The sequence below is a fragment of the Xiphophorus hellerii genome, chromosome 20 (assembly GCF_003331165.1).
Source record: "Xiphophorus hellerii strain 12219 chromosome 20, Xiphophorus_hellerii-4.1, whole genome shotgun sequence".
In the NCBI taxonomy this organism is placed as follows: domain Eukaryota; kingdom Metazoa; phylum Chordata; class Actinopteri; order Cyprinodontiformes; family Poeciliidae; genus Xiphophorus; species Xiphophorus hellerii.
Window position 1 is genome coordinate 30,220,010 of NC_045691.1, and position 17,502 is coordinate 30,237,511.

The following is a 17,502-nucleotide window of genomic DNA, read 5'->3' on the forward strand; positions in this document are numbered from 1 at the left end:
TGAAGGCTGCATCTCCAAATCATGAACACTGTCAAGGACTTGTTAAAAATGATATTTGATACTGATAAAAACTGACGACATATGAAGATTTCTTCTGCTTGTTGTCGCGGGGGCTGTTGAGGCAATTTGCTGCTTCCTGCTTACGACCGACTAATTAGCCCAGAAGGTTTTGCTCAATTTAAATTGCAACCACACTGTAGTCTGATCATTATTACCCTTTAATCGGCTATGGCGGACAAAACGTTTGATTAAGAAAAACTGGAAGCGAGTGTTTATTTAAAAAAAAGGTGATGATTTTTCTTTTTTTTTGTATTGTTTCATAGGTGAAGAAAATAACCAAAATTTGCCCTCTAACAATATCTTTAAAAAATAAAAAAAAGAAGAAGAAAAAGAACTGACAAAGAAGCAGGGATGCCTTTGACATGAGTGCCGCTTTATGCAAAGGAAATTTTTTGCCAACCACATGTTGTGGCGCGCTGTGAGAAAGAGAGATGCAGCCAAGCTGTCTTCTTTTGGTTGTCAGATGAATGATGGAGAGGTCAAGCAGGCTTTTGTCAGGAGATAGTTGTTGGGGGGGGCGGGGGGGCGCGGAGGGGTGTGGGAGATGAGGTGGTGGAGGCCATTTCCTGGTGGCTCCGCGTTGGGAGGTGGGCAGCAGGCAGCAGAGAAGGGGGTGGGCGGCGGTAGGCCTGTCTCCTATGCGTTAGGAAGGATATGTCTCAGAGCTACAAGTTGACAGGGGATTGACAAAGTCGAGTGAACACTAGCTGGTCTAACACTTGGAGCTACAAAAGCCTGAGCACTGCCAACTTGAAGCCTCTCACTTGCTCGCAGCTAAATATATAGCAAGTGACAAATACTGGTCAATAGACTGCACACTCATGTGTATGTGTTTGTTTTTATGTCTGTCTTTCGATGTGCATGAAGTTTGAACGGCGACACAAAGAACGCCGCGTGTTTGTCGGGTTGCTGTGTTACAGAGCTAACGACTCAGCGGATATTCGTTTGGCCACCAAAAATTCAGAGCTTTATTGATTGCACAATTTGTTTTATTCAAATGTGTTAAATTATAAAAAATCTTTCAACTCTGACTAAGGCAATATTCATCGTTAAAAGGTCACAAGTAATTTTCTGAAATATTTTTTTCTTTTTATCTACAGTATTTCTAACAGTGGTAAGGTTCATGATGTCATCTGTTATTTTATTTTTTACATGTCCAGTGTAAAAAAAACATGGTGAAGCCAAACTGATTTGCTTTCACAAGTGGAGCGTTACGACCTTCGTTACAGTGCTCCTCTTGATATATTTACAAAGATTATATTAAAAATTGCATTGGGTTTATTTCAAATGAAATGGACAAGGAGACGGAAAAGAAAAGGGGTGAAAAATAAAATGGAGAAAATGTTTTAATGAAAAAGAAGAGATAAGAGCAGAATAGAGAAAGGAAAGAAGGATATAAAGAATAGAAAGTAACACTGTAGAAGTCTTCTTCTACAGCTGTAGAAAGAGAGGGATAAAAACAGAGAACTGAGAAACCATATATGCATATTTAACAATACCAAAACACCATCACTGAAACTGTGATGAATTAGTACGTAGTACTAATTCATACAAGATGTATTTAGAGGCAAATACTGCCCAACAAAGTGCCTCTGTAAACCTTTAAATCTACTCAACTCTTTGTGTGCGTACGTGTGTGTGAGCACACTTGTGTATATGATATTTCTCCATGACAACGTTCTATAATGCGTGTGAAGAACCACAAACCGGGCCCCTGGGACTCATCAAGGTATCCTGGTAAAAACCAGCTTATTTTCTACGCTTTTTACTTTGTACAGACGGTTTGGACTTTTGGCTGCTGAGAAACAATTGTTTCCCGGAGTCGTGGACTGTGTTCAAGTTTTAAATTTTTCCCAATTGCTAACGTTTGTCCGTGACATATGTAATGCCTCTTTTCAACAATTTGAATCTTACCAGAAGTTGCCTGCTCTGTAAGCAATCATCCTCCACTGTGAAGAGAGAAGGGCCGATCTGAACGAGGCGTCTGTTAATGTTAATTCAATATTTGGAAGAATGACCAGCACGCACTGAACGGCTTTGTTCAGTTACTCTGCCATTGCTAAAACTAGAGTAACAGCAGAAAATCAATGTCATCTTTCACAATTTCTCCTTCTGTTCGCTGATTAGCCTGGTTGAAATTCTACTGGAGGAATCCAAGTTGATCAGAGAAAGCCTAGACTGTGCTGCAAGCAAGATTTGAATCGAATGGAATAGCACAGGAAGACAATGTCAGGCTAGACCCAAGGAAGACATTGGGAAAATTGGAGTCACAGACATCCAGAGGTCCCCTGGAGCACAGGAGTCCCTGGAGGATCACTGCAGGGACAGCTGCCAACCCCACACAAAAGGGAGCAAAGGAGAACTTCTGGAGAACCACACAGCAGCCACAGCCTATACTGCTCTTCTAGCAGCTTACACAAGCACTGTCACAAGGTGCACTATACACCGTACCCGACTGTGACCACAGGTGGCTCCAAGCTGGGGCCAGAGCAGCAGGGGAAGCAGTGAAGGAACGCCGGTGTAGCCAACCAAACACCTGGTATCCCACCAATCCCACACCACAAACCCACAGGCGCCCAAAAGCACCAACCATGCTCAAAATCCAAACGACCCCCAAAGATCTGAAGTGCCAGGCCCAGCCACAGCTGACTCACTGGACCCAATGCCCAACCGCAGTCCAGCCACCCCCCCATCACCTGGCCTGCTTCTCATCCCAGCCTACAACCCCAAATCACAGAGAATGGGGATGTGAAAAGACCCCAAGTCTCTCTCTGCCCGCTAAAAAATTTAGTTGTTGCGTGTTGTTATTGTCATTATTTTTGGAAATCTGTTTAACCCATATCCAGAAACACCATCTGGAGATTAGAACAGTACTTTCGCTTTATTTTACAACAAGTTGCGAGAGCGTGTAATTGTAGGTACCCAAGGCTGAAACAAAACCCACACCGGAAGGCTGGCTCGGAACTCTGAGGGCGAAAGAGATACGTGAATCCAAATAAGATGCTGGAGCAGTATAGTGCCGGAGACACTTACTGGTGCTGGAAGGGCGATCTGCTAGGGAGGGATGATGTGGGATTAAGAGGAAGGACGGTGGAGCTAGGACCAGCCTGGACCCCTGTGGGGGATCGCTCCGAACCAGAGGAAGGAATCCACGATCTGGATGGAATCCTGAGTTGCGGCGCACCTAGTAGGGCAGAACGCAAACGTACTTGAGCTCAAAACTCTTCAGACAAGGACCTGACCTCTGACCTCTACTCCCATCCTGCTCCCTGAAGACATATAGTGAGGGAAGGAAGGGACTTGCGGGTGATGACAAAGATTCCCCTACAGTTATATAGTGAATTTTAAACAGGAGAGGTAGGGGGCCACCTCAACATAAAAATGACCACCAGGGGGAGTCAATTGTATTTAAGGGCCGCATTTCCTCTCCTACATCTTGACTAACCAACATTCTTCAAATGTTTGGTTTGCGGGGATATCCTGCAGTTTAGTTGCAGCTCTTTGCTTCGCACCCCCTGGTGAGGCTTGCTCTGTCTGTCTGACTATTTGGCTGCGCCGTACTGCGACTAGAAATGTTTCTTCAAATTTGATTTAGTATTTTGGAGCTTGATAGGTTGCAATGTTGGTTGGCTTGCTAGATTAGTGCAGTACTAAAATATGCATTGCAGTTGTCATAAGTCGATTTCGTAACAGTAGAAAAAGAAAATAAAAACAATTGACAGTAAAAAAGGTTTATGATAAATATCAATTCATGTTATTTGACGTAAGCCTAAAACCATTTTGAATACAGCAAAAGAATTGTTGTTGTTCAATGCAAACTTTTAAGTTGTTCAACATGGTCGAGCCGAAGTGCTGAAACTGGTTCTCATCCTCCTTTGGATTTCTGGGTTAATTTAATGTCTGTAGCTGTGATTACTTCATCCTATGCCAGTGTGGTTTAGTTCTCATTGTTTGATCCTCACTAGTTCAGTTTTAATAGAAATTTAGCCGGTTGTTTGTTCAGATTTAAACTTCTAGGCAATCTTACATTAGTTTGACATTTTTCACCTGTTGATTCAGAGTCAGCTGACACCGATTTAGTGTATGTTTTGAAAGTTAGTGAACAGACCTTTTCCTTTTATATAATTTAGTTATTTTGCTATATGAATAATCTTCTGTTATTGTGGAATTGCATTGCTTTTCCAACCGTTAATGTGAATTCTGATACTGGACTAGGAAGGGAAATCTACTGGCACATCAGCCCCACCAAGACTTTATCACCACACACACAATGATAACTGAAAAATCCATGATTTAAGTTTCATATATTTAGGGACCTTTATAATTCCCCTGTAAGTACAACAAACACAACAGAAGAGAAAACTGGTCAAAGTACAACATGCTTAAAAAATATCTTCTACAAAGTAGTGGAATATGTTTATTTATGTGCAAGATCTCAATCTATTCTTTCCAGATACATAGGATGAGATGATGATGTGATACATCTCCTAAGACAGAAGACTTGGCTCTTATATGTGGAAGTCCTTATTTGAAGTGATTGTGGGATGGCGTTTTGTAGCAGATTCTGGAAGTAAACAGTTGTTTTTGTCACTCACCTGTTGATTGACATCCGATCTTTTTGTGAGTGAAAATTAATTCTTATCATTATGGTTTCAATAGTTTTGAACTTTCATAAACTCCCCAAGTTTAGCAGCGTTAGTGATGTTATACCTTTGTTTTAGATAGGAACATTTTGCCTGAAATTTCTCACAATAAAATTAGATGTTGCTCAAAAGGAAAAGCCTTTCTTTTTTCTATACTTTACAGTAAAACATTAAGAGATAGTTTATAAAAACAATTATGTTAACATCGCAATACCCTTAAATGTATCATAGAAACTACTCCTCCTTGTGTTCTAATTCTTCATCTTCATTTTAGCTGACTGACAGCTGAGCGAGTGTGAGTGGGAAAAGCAGACTGACAGGAAACTGTGTGTTTTAGGGTGTGTGAGTGGGTGGTGGTGGTGGTGGGAGGGTACAGAGGGGGGGTGGCAGAGTACTTTAGATTTGCCTCTGTGGGGTCCTGGAGGCCAGGGAGCTGCTGCAGAGTTAGTCCAGCTTCTTCCATGATGGCCTTAGGTGTCATCAGTACTGTCTTAGGGAATCTCAGTTGTCACCAGCACAAGGGAAACCCAACATATAACCAGCCACCCCGTCCCCCACCTAACTTTGCCCACACACTCGCTACCACGCAAACAGAGTGTGGCAGGAACAAGAGTGAGAGCTGCCACTCGTGGCAGTAGTCACGGCAACAGCAGGCGACTGGCCACGCTCGACGGTTCTTGACGATAGTCTGACCTGACTGGCAAACTGCACTAATGTCAACTGGTTCAGTAAAAGAAAAAAATCCCATCATCTCTGTATTTACAGCCAACAGATTGCAGTGATTTTGTGTAACGTTGTATCTAGTTTGAACCAATTAAAATGCAATTCAGTGTCAGATATCAGTTCATAAACGGTTGCCTTTCTAACAAAACCAGTGAACAGTATAAAATTTTCCCTTTTTAATGAAATCCCTCTAGCTGTGTAACCGTTGAAAGGTTTTGGATTGAAACGACTGACTTTTGCAGGAAAAACCCTCCAGAATATTTGAGCTCAGGATGGGACTGTGTGGACGGGACTGTGTGGATATTCAGGGAAGGATTTATATCCAATTATATCAGTTTGTCGTTGAGGTTTGCGGTTGAGGTGTACGTATGTGGGTAAAGGGGCTGTTTAGGGGTCGAGCACGAAGCTAGCATATTAAAAAAAAAATTTACAAACTAAATGCAATTTCAGGTGAAAAATTAATTTCTATATTCTTTTTATAGTTGTTAGACAAATAATGGTTAATCCTTGCTGTTGGGAAAATAGAATATATCAAACTTAACTTTTACTGTAAATTTAGTGTTTATTAGCTGGTGTTAGTTTAAAATAGTTAAAATAATATGGCATTCCAAAAATACCACTTTGCATTTCAAAATCTTTTTAGTTTGTCACTCATGTAAAGTTAAAATCGATTGCCACGATACCGCTGGTATGACATTAGTCAGTTATTAATTATGCTGATGATAGTAGATATGTTACACGCATAGAGTAGCTTAGGAATGACAAAGCATCTGGTGTTGACGTGTTAGTATGGGGGGGCCCCCAAATAAAAATCTGCTTTGGGTCCTAAAAATGCTTGGGCCCTAAAAATGCTTGGGCCAGCCTTGTGTTCAGTCCTCAGGAACTTTAAAAGAAGTATATTTTAGTTGTGAATTAAATTTTGACGTTGAACACAAGCAGTAGACTACAGGAGAAGCCCCAAGTCAACAATAGAACACATTTTTCTCCTGAAGGAGTTTATGGGTTTGTTTAGGGAATGACCATTCACCTTAAACACAAACCCAGAACACATTCTGGAAGAATCAATGACATTAGCTTCATCCCCATATTGTAATGATATTAGTTTCAGGATATTAGTTTCTTTATTTGCTTCTATCTGCACCCAAATTGTGTTCTTTTCTGATGATTTTCTTTATTTCCTGCTGGAAAATAAATGTGGAGGCTGTACTAACTATGCTACTAAAATGTCTTCAAGAGTCAGTATTATGGAAAATTGACCATTGTGAGCTTTACATCATGTTACAATGTTATTCCCTCATCAAAAACACACCTGCAGCGTTGCCTTGATTTTATTCATGCATGTTTGAGAAATCCTTGAATCTCTCGTGGCAACAATTCAGCTGTGCAAAATGTCTGGGTGCAGCGAGGCTCAGCTCCTCGTTGGAGCTGCAGTTTCCAAGCTTCTGCCTCACAGAGTTTATTCCCCTGCGACTCCACCACTCAGCTCCTTCAGACTAGCCAGCAGGAATTAGCAAACACCTGGTGGAGCTGCACATCTGCTGAGCTTATTATAGGAGCTGCTTCTCAGTGCAACACTTGTAAAAACTTGGTTAAAGGGTTAATAAAGGAGCGCTGCACAAACGGCAGGAGGTTTTAGCAACAATTAGCCCAATTTCAAGGTGTTAAATTGAGAAGTATATTCTCTTTTAAGTCATATTTGATATATGGCATTTACTTAACAATTTAAATTAACATAATTATTTGATTGTGCTATGAAATGGCGCTATGTAGGTGAAAAACACATAATATTGCGCCTTAAAGACTTAAGGCACAATAGATGACCCAATTTCTTAAAGTTCAACGCAGGGGTCGCATCAAATGGAATATTTTTTGTCATTGACAGTTGTTTTAAAATGGTGACAAAAAAAATCTGAAAGCCATGTGTCACTTTCAGGAGATTACAGTTCACACACTTGACCACTTGCTAAAATTTTTTTGCAAATAATTCATAGCTTAAGTGCTATTGGGTCATTTTATTGTTCATATTACTAGAGCCACAGTCAGTCAAATGCATCTGCATTGGTCATTTTAATGTCGTTTTTAAATGTATTGTGTTTCTTTTTATGGTTCTATGTGGTAATTTAAAGTGGTTTGTAGATAAAGCTGGATTGGGTTTTACATTAGTCTTTGCCTAAACTGGATGTAGACTCTACAAAACAACTTGGTAGAAAGAAAATCACTTCTTTACATGTGTTACATCTTTGCTGTTTCTTTTCATTCCATGTAGAAGTCACCAGAAATATGAATTCTCCATCTTAAATAAGTAATCACATTGTCTTTTAATATTTCAACTTGTTTTGTAGTATTTATCTTTATATAAAATGCATGTCTGCATGGATGGGTGGATTTAAAGGAGCTAATTATTACTACACATCTACGTTTAATAGGTTGGTAAGTTAACTTATTTAGTTGGTAAAACCAGCTTTGCAAAGTTTTCATTGCTTTCATTAAAAATAAATAAAAAGGCTCGGGCTGCTGATCTTCCACTTCCAAACCTCCAAAGCTTTCATTAACACTGCTACATGGTTAGCCTTACCCCGTATCTGTCACCTCAGACTTCAGGCAATGCCTCATTTAAAAAAAAAAGTAAAAAAAATCTGTAATAACCTCATACAAAAGTGCCAACCTGTTAACGCCACCGCCACACCCTGTAGGAACACATTCACACGTGTATTATTTCTCACACTGCAAGAAACACATGTTTTCATATCTGTGTCATTCATACAGTACCGTGCAAGACGCTATCCTAAAAACAAATGTGTTTTACTGTGTTGTAAAATAATATCATAATAATAGATTACATTGTAAGGCAGATTTAGAAATACTTAGAATTTGTCACTCCAGTAAAATCATAGATCCAAGGTTTTAATGGGAAAAATGTCTTGTTATAAGTGAAATAATCTGCCAGTGGAAGTAGTATTTTTTCATCCATATTAAGGAACTATTGAGTTAAAACAAGCTCTGATATCTTGTTGAAAAGTTACTTGTAAGTTAGTTTTGTCTTATTTCAAGTGTTCTGAGATATTTGTATTAGAAACTAGAGAAAATATAATCAAGACTTTGCGTCTTACCAGTAGGATTTAACATGAGTATGTTACGATCATTGTTTAAAAATGAAATGAATATCGGTGAGTGTTCTGTCTTGTTTGTTCCTTTGCTTTCACTATTGTTATATGTGATTGGGTAATTACGTAGCATGATGGTTTTCTGACCTGTGAATTAGGCTATCTGCTAAGAGACCATGTTCTCTGTGTGTGTTTAACTGGTGTAGGTGAGCCAGTACACTTTTGCGATGTGCAGCTATAGAGAGAAGAAGGCTGAGCCGGTGGAGCTTCTGCAGCTGGACGGCTACACTGTGGACTACACCGACCCTCAGCCAGGTGAGACAAGCCATGGCCAACCAACAGCTAGACGGGGCGCTGCTGTAATAACAACAATAATAATCATAATAATAATAATAAAACATACATGTGGTTTAAAAAAAATCTAAAGATTAGAGGAATAATATGCAGCACCAACTGGAACCCTGCATTGCTCTGTATTGAAAAACAACGCATCGGCACATGCACTGCTCTTTCAATTTAAACGGTCTGAAAACAGGAGCCGTCTGCCAAGATGTAAAAATAAGCTGATTTTAAAAGCGTTAAAAGAACATAATTATTAGGCTTTCTACAAATTTTTTTTTTTAAATAAAATAGTTACATGATGCAGTACGTCTGAGAATGGATGGTGGTTTTCCTTTCTAGTGTTTTTCTTTGATTACAGTTGAGATATGCGATGTTGGGAAGTGGGCTCTGTTGACGGTACAAGCTGAAAGTAGAATAGGGTTTGTAGCTTCAGATGGGTCCTGTTTCACTGTTTCTGTCATGTTTTGCACCCGAAACTGTTTGCACTGATATTTGAACAGCACTGCATTCTTGTTTTGTTTATTCGCCAATTAAATAAATCTATATATTTTTTTATTATTAAATAAAATAATAGCGACTGCAGTGTATGCAGAGCATTACAAGAACAAAGAACGGCTCTCAGTGAGGCTCCAGTCTATAGTACTTAGTAAAGATCCGTCCAGAAGAATCGGATCGTTCGTGAATGTTATATCACTATATAGCAAACTTTGGCCACAGCGTCGTCCCATATATGCGACACCTCAGTCAACACCTCCACACAATACTTCAGCGCATGAGTGACAACTTTTTTTCATTCTGTATAGCTAACTTTGCTAACATCACGTCCACATAGCTTACCTTTCTTTAATCTTCCTTTCCAAGTGACGCGAAAAGTTGGACAAAGCGCTGCTGATTTTACATGTCGCCAAATCTTATGATTTATGTAGAGGAATCCTATTACTGACGATTAGACAGACATCTTCTCCCGCTCAGAGGAAACCACTGCGCATGTCTCGGAGTGACGCGTGCGAGTGAAAGGGGGAGGCGACGGGTGACAACAGACGCACGTAATTAGTGAGTCACGTTACTGCTTGGATTTTACGGCGCCACGTCAAGACCCTGAACTTCACATTTTAACGGAAAAAAAGCGCAATGCGACTTGGATGTAACGAGTAACGCGACGGTTTTTGTAAAAATGTAGTGAAGTAGAAAGTACAGATACTTACTTTAAAATGTAGTGGAGTAAAAGTAGAAAGTATCCATGATTAAATCTACTTAAGTAAAGTACAGATACACGAAAATTGTACTTCCCACCACTGCTTAAATATATTCAGTGTAGTGTGTCCAGTCCGGCAGTCTGACTTTACATGTCCTGTACCTCAACAGGTAAATCTTAACTACATCTGCCCTGCAGAGATGCGCTGAGAACATATTTATCAAATTTGTTCACACAATGAAGTTTTAAAAACAGACAAACTCTTAACATTTTCTAAGCCTCCATAGCGACAAAAAACAATGTGAATTGTAGCTTCCAAGCAGATTCTAATTTACATCACAACAGACTTCTGCCAGCTAAGTATATTTGATGATAAATACAGTTTTCACAGTGGATACAGTCTGCATCCATTGGTATTTGTTCAGGTTTTCTACCTGTTAGGAGTGAAGCTTTATTTACACAGAACGGAACAAGTATCAACCTGTTCTTTGTGAATATTAAACAGGCTTGTTTCAAAATTAGCTGAGCTCAATTGTTGCTTCCATGTATAAAATCATTACAAATTACATAATTAAGATATAAAAGTATTGTTCCTGTGAGTAATTGAATAACTTAAGGCCAAAGGCATCCTGAGCTATGTTGCCTCCTTGTTTCCTTGCAGCGATGAAGTAACTGTGATGATCAGATTATTCTGTCTTATTTCATGTTTTCTGTTGCAAATTAAAGTACACTAAGGTATAATTGGTGTTTGCGCTATTAAAATTGGCAGGTTGAAGCATTTTATGAGGTGGTCTCAAGTATTTATGGATATTAGTTTATAGCGGGCCTCTGTCTCTCTGACCTCACTGCATGCAGTTGAGTGAAACCGAACAGCTGGAATGACGAGCATTTCCGAACAGATTTCTGTTTAATATGACTAGGCCTGTCACAGCAACTAATAAATCAATCACATGATAATTTAAACCGAGGCTAATAATTTACATTAGCATGATTTTTATCTCTTTCTACCAAAAACTGGATGATAAAAATCTTCAGTCTGGTGTTTTGGTCTAGCCTCTTATTTTGAAGAACAATTTTGTTTACAGAGACTTCATAATTCATTTTATTTGTTGTTTCTGTTGTTTTGTTTAGTTATTATGGATATTTAAAATATTTTGCAGTTGTTAAATGTTCATTAGAATTTAAAGTTTATTGATCTCTGACAATGTTTTCCTGTATTATTGTCATGTACTCTGATATGATTTGACAATGGTCTAAAACAACAGTATCATTTATCACAATAATGTCTGGAACAATGTATCATCCAGCAAAATTTCTTTTCGTGACAGACCTAAATATGACCTTTACAAGTCTTATTCCAGGTTTGTGTAACACACACCCATGCTTTGTTTTTGCAGTGACAAAACCAACTGTTATACGAATAACGTTGCTGCCACCTTCTGTGTGCTCCTGGCCATTTTTCAGGTCTGGAAGGCGGCCGGACGTTCTTCAACGCTGTGAAAGAGGGCGACACTGTGATATTTGCCAGCGACGACGAGCAGGACCGCATCTTATGGGTGCAGGCCATGTACAGGGCCACCGGTCAGTCCCACAAGCCGGTGCCCCCTACCCAGGTCCAGAAGCTGAATTCCAGGGGCGGCACTGCCCCGCAACTCGATGCGCCCATCTCCCAGTTCTGTAAGTTTTGGGTTTTTTTGGGCGGGGTGTTAAACATTCATGTCTACTATGTGTATAATACCCAAACTCACAGCAATCGGTAAGCAAGTTTATGTTGAATCAGTTGAAAGCTTTTTGGTTGTTGTGAGGTTTTCAGTCCATCCTGAAATGTTGTCTGTTTTCAGCACTTTCAGTTTTAGCACGTAATTGTTTTTTCCCCTCATTTGCCACTTCCATTTTATTAGCCATTGGCTTATTAGCCAGTGGCTTTGCTTCTCTCTTTATTTTTTTCTCTGTTTCCTCTTCTTGTACACTCTAACCCTGCTGTCTTGTAGCTGGATTTAACTGTAAGTACTTCCTTCCGTCTTCTCTCTCTGTGCGTTTTTTGATGCCCAACACTCAACCTTCAACCCTGTTTAAGTATTGTGCTACATATAGTATACACCATAAAAAACATTCAGGAGCGTGCTGTGGTGGCGCAGGGGGTTAGCACGCCCCACGTTTGGAGGCCTTAGTCCTCGACGCGGACGTCGCGGGTTCGACTCCCGGTCCCAACGACCTTTGCCGCATGTCTTCCCCCCTCTCCTCACCCTCCTTCCTGTCTGCCTACTGTCTAAAAAATACGAGCCACTAGCGCCGCAAAAACTCTTCGGAGAAAAAAAATTGAAAAAAAAAAAAAAAAACATTCAGCGTTGAGTCAGAGTGAATATGGCTTTATGTGGCCCTGTTCTCACCTTTTTATTGGTATTTATTTGTTTGTGCTGTGCGGTAGACGCTTCATCAATGCCAAACAAGAAACAGGTTTTAGCAAATGTTACACATGGAACAGCGATGAGGGGGGGTCAGAGGGGATTATTTCTTCTTTTAGTAATGGTCCAAAGAGTATACACATAAAAGAAGGTCGTCTTATGAAGAAATACTCCTGCGTTTGCGTAAGTGAATTTATTGAGAGAGCTGTTTTTGACACAACCCCTGGAGTCCCACTGAGACCCAGCAGCTGGTAATTACTAAGTTAAAAGTGCCAGGTCATGAATAATACAGTGTGGTTGCCACACAATTAAATTGGGCAGCATTCGCTCAATGTTACCAAATAACTGCGTGTCAGTTCGCACATGTATCAGTGCAATAATATAAGATCACGTCGCCTCTGACACCCGGCCGCCGACTTCCCCACCAACACTAAAACATTGCAACAACAAAGACACCGCTGAAAGCTTCGCTGTGTACATGTGAAATTGAGCTTTACAGTTTCCGTTTCCTACGTTGACAGTTTTGCTTTGACACTTCGGAAGAAGATTACAGCTGTACTGTAGCTTTTGTGACAAAAAGGAAAGTAGTCTTTCTTCTGCAGTGTTTTCTTGATTTATGTAAAGACCGTGGAAAGAATCACATTTTGTTGGCTTTCGAAATGTTGAGTAATAAAAATCCAACATTTACTTTCAGAATGTATAGCACTCAATATGAATGCATTTATGTAGCAAGAGTAAAATCTGAAGGTCATAAACATTTATTTCGTCAGCGCTGTTATTGCAGACAGACTATAATCTCAGAGAAGCTGTGTGATTGACCAGGGAATATTGTCAAGTCAGTCAAATTATACTGCACATTTCAACAACAAGGCAGCTCAAAATGCTTTACATGACATAAATATAACAGAATAACCAGACAAACAAAAACATTTACTTTGAAGTGGCAAAATAAAGAGAAGTAATGGAATTACAATCCGGGCCAGAATCAATTTATGTCAATCTATGTTTCTCTGAATCTTGCTGGGACATTAGTCCTTTTTCAGGTGAAGGACAGACCAGAAGGCTGGCTTTGTAACTGCCTTTCTGTGTCTCTGAATGTTCAGGCCTGAGTTCAGTCTGTAGTATTGCAGTGAGCACCGAAACCGGACTGAACGACATCAAAGCCATGCAGGTTGAAACGGTCCACTGCTGAGGATTCAGGCAGTGCTGCACCGGTCAGATGGTGAAGCTTTCAGTCTTAGTATACATCTGCTAGATCTTAGAGCTGTTTTTGAAGGAATCTAAGCAGAAACCAAAACGCCTGTTCGCACTTTCCGCTAATGGACCATGAAGTTGTTGGAGGTTTTGTGAGAAGCTTGTGGAATGTTAACCAGATTCATTTTGACCATTTAAATGGACATTTTCTACCGTCATAACTGAACAACCTGGAATTTCTTTTACTTTTCCGTGAAATGAGTGGTCCATCAAAAGAAAAAATCTAAATAAAAAGCAAGCCAGACTTTAAAAAGCCCAGAATGTTTGTGATTGACCAAAGCCAAGTCCGGGACACAGCCCCTCAGTTTGCCTTCGTCGGATCTATAAATGAATATCATCCATCAATCATTGCCAGGGCCATCCTTCTCCAGCCCAGACGGACGGGGGTGACTAATGTCACTGCATGTTACTGTCCAGCCCTCCCGCCTCCACTCCCTCTCACTCACATCAAATAGACCTGACAGCCCACCAGCTACAAACCAAAGGGGCACCACAATGTCACCTTTTTTGATTTTTGGGGGGGCGGGGAGGGAAACAGGGTGGGGTGCAGCGACTTGTTTAGGGGACAAAATCAGCTTCCAGCTCATTGTTTTGCTTGTTGACTGACAGCTGGGGTGTTTTCGATAGGCAGTGAAGAGGACGTTGGCTGACAAATCTCCTGATTGCTGTGTAGCTAAGTATAACCTCTGCTCACATCGACCCTCGGTGTGCGCTAACTGATGGGGGAGAGCCTGGGTCTGCTGTCCGTTCAGGACTGAATTTAAACAGGGTCCACCGACTAAAACTTTCTGACTTTGTCACTGTCACTTTGGACAAACAGGGAAGTGTCCAACAGAGCCCTGATGACAATAAACAAAATGCTTCATAGATTCCAAGGGATTTAAATAATGAACTGATCCTGACCGTGTGATTTGGTAATCAGGATCAATTGGATAAAAAACAACAACTGTTTGACTGTAAATCAAACAATTTTTGATTGTGCTTGATGTGTGGGTATGGATGTATATTTTAGACATATGTAAACCCAGATAAAATGGAAAATTAATTAACTTGTTTATTTATTTATTTTTGATTTAGTATTGAGGGTCCATCTGAAAATATTGTATGAGTTTATGGCGTAGGAATTCATACGTTTCCTACTTCTTCCTTTTGCTTTTCGAGCATGTTAAGATTATTGTGGAGCAAAAATATTTCTTTTGCTCTCCTTGTTCATGTGTGTGATTCTATACTTCTATCATGTTTGAAATCAAAATAAAATAAAAAATAAAGCAAAATGTATTTTTCACTAATGTTCACCGTTTCAAATAAGTTGAGTCTGAAAAACATATCCCAGCAGTTTACACAAACGACAGTTTCATAGGACTTGGAACCACTGCTATATTTGCAGGTGGTGGATCTTCTGTGTTGATCCATGTGGAACATTTACGGCAACGTGTCAGAGCAGAGTAACTGTCCGGGACAAAAGCAAATGACATGACGATTTCAAGGTGAAGAAAACGACTGTTTTAAAATTTCAGATTGTTTTGTAGTTGATTTAAGGTGATATGAATGTATCCAGGCCCTGCATTGTCTGTACAGGCCAACTGTTAGAAGCCCAGATACAAAACCACTCTGTTCTGGAACCAAAAGTCCAGGTGGGAGTTTTACTGAGCTGTTGTTGCACAGCTGGCTGTCAGTGCCTGTAATCCTTCAGGTTCTCACAGGTCCGGTCTTCTTGGTCTTGCGGACTTGTGCGTTGTTGACATCAGCCATGCAGTGAAGCAGCCTGCCAGCAGCACAGCGGCAGCAGCTGTGGTCCCCTCCCACCCGCCGCCTGCGTCCAGCACTTGGAATGCGTTCCGCTGATGCAGAGGATTTGTCCAATGCGGAGTCAGAGCCATTGTTTTGCATTGAAACTGAATACGTATGTGGGGATTTCAAAATGACAGTTTCCTCCTGAAATCCTGAATATCTTCCTGCCTGATTAGTCCAAACTAGTGATACTCATAAGAAACCTACAGTAGAATTAATATGGGTCACATAAATGATTGAAACGTAAAGATGTTGTCCTCTGAGCGATCCAGATTAATACTGAGACTGTGTTCGATATGAAAATAAAGCCAGATTAGGATAACTTTGTCTGTTTCGCTTAAGATGAGTAAAAATAAATCTTTAGAACTGATAGCCCTGATTAGTCCTTCATATATACAAAAGCTTTTACTCAACGGGTGCACAAATTTACCGGCCAGCCAATGTATTGGTGCCGATTTCCTTAATTTTGGGAGATCGACGATCAGCCGATACTTACATGTGAAGCCGATCTTATCCCCTGATCTTATCTACCTCAGCAAAGATCTAAAAATCAACCACCGTCCTCTTCTGTTCTCCTGTGAGAGAGGTTTGACTGTTAGCTCCGCTCCCCCCCAGGTCATGCCTGCACATTTGTGGTTAACAATAGTCACCCCAGTGTTGCCAACTCTGCAACTTTCTTGCTCCATTCAGCGACATTTCAGACAAAAAAATTATCAGTCAAAATTGGAATCAGCAATCCAGCTTTTTTTTTAAAGCTCGGTAATCGGCTGGAAAACTGCAATTACTGCGCTTCTATTTTACCCAGTGTAATAAAGACGAGTTTTTACAATAAATACATAAACAGCTTTTATTGTTGTTATTTTTTTTATCTATTTATAAAACTGTGGTTCCTGACATCATTGATGTTGAAGCATGATAATCTAAGGTGATGGTGCTTGCTTTATTTTGCCAGCTTCTGACATTCGTCATCTCTTTCTGTTTCTTTTTTCCTGCCAATTTGCTCATCGGACGGTTTCGTTGTGAAATTTCACTCAGACGCTGACCGAGCCCAAAAGCACGGCATGGATGAGTTCATCTCGGCCAACCCGTGTAACTTTGACCACGCCTCCCTGTTTGAGTTAGTGCAACGCCTCACCTTGGACCACAGACTAAATGACTCCTACTCCTGCCTGGTAAGAAAAACTGTTTTTCAAGCTTTTGGATTCAGTTGAATGGACAAAACAAAGGTAGTAAACCAAAGCAGGATGGGGTAAATCAGGTCTCATTATTTAAGTTCAAGATTGAACCTCAGCCTGTCAGGACAATAGATTAGATTAAAGAGAGGTCGTATGTGGAGGGGGGCGGGGCATCATTGGATGATGAGACATTAATAATTCAATTAAATTCATGATTTACTTCTTATGTTTCAAAACATTCATGCCAAAATAGAAGTTTAAAAAAAAAAAAAATATGACGACTATCCACCCTTTCGAAACTGAAAACAAAAAATCCATTAGAGGGAAACATAAAAATACATAAGCAGAAAAAATACATAAGTGGTTTAAGTCTCCACTTCTTTAAACCAGCTTTTTGTTGAAGGACCTTCTGACTCGGTTTCTGCTGTCTTATTTGGTGGGAGGCTAGCGGTGTGCTAAATTTGACTTTATGAATTTCACACTCTACCTTTAAAGCAACGCTCCAGACCTGTCGGATTTTAAGGACATCTTTTGCGTTGAGCCTTTTTCTCCAGCGTTTTGTCTGCTGGAGTTCTTGGATTCACAGAGATAAGAAATGTGAAGGCTTTCTAGCAGAAAACTGACTAGTATTCATAATGGCTCATGATTCCAACTGGCTGACAAACACTGTTTTCATTTTCGTCACATTTTGAGAAACCCCTGTTTTAACACATATTCTCAAAATTATTCAAACCCCTTGTAAATTCCTGTTTTAGAGTAATCTTTTAACTTCACCTACATATCGTTTTTACATATTGTGAACTTTTAGTG

At 40.0% G+C, this 17,502-nt stretch overlaps 1 protein-coding gene across 4 annotated transcripts in view; it reads left to right on the forward strand.

Moving 5' to 3' along the window:
* Nucleotides 1–17,502, forward strand: part of cadpsa (Ca2+-dependent activator protein for secretion a) — a 102,091-nt gene that overhangs the window by 25,478 nt on the left and 59,111 nt on the right. For all 4 annotated transcript variants that reach the window (XM_032550049.1, XM_032550051.1, XM_032550050.1 and 1 more), the window contains exons 10-12: nucleotides 8,737–8,845; nucleotides 11,532–11,744; nucleotides 16,553–16,689. In XM_032550049.1, coding sequence (XP_032405940.1) covers nucleotides 8,737–8,845; nucleotides 11,532–11,744; nucleotides 16,553–16,689 — 459 coding nt within the window. The remainder of the gene's footprint in view (nucleotides 1–8,736; nucleotides 8,846–11,531; nucleotides 11,745–16,552; nucleotides 16,690–17,502) is intronic.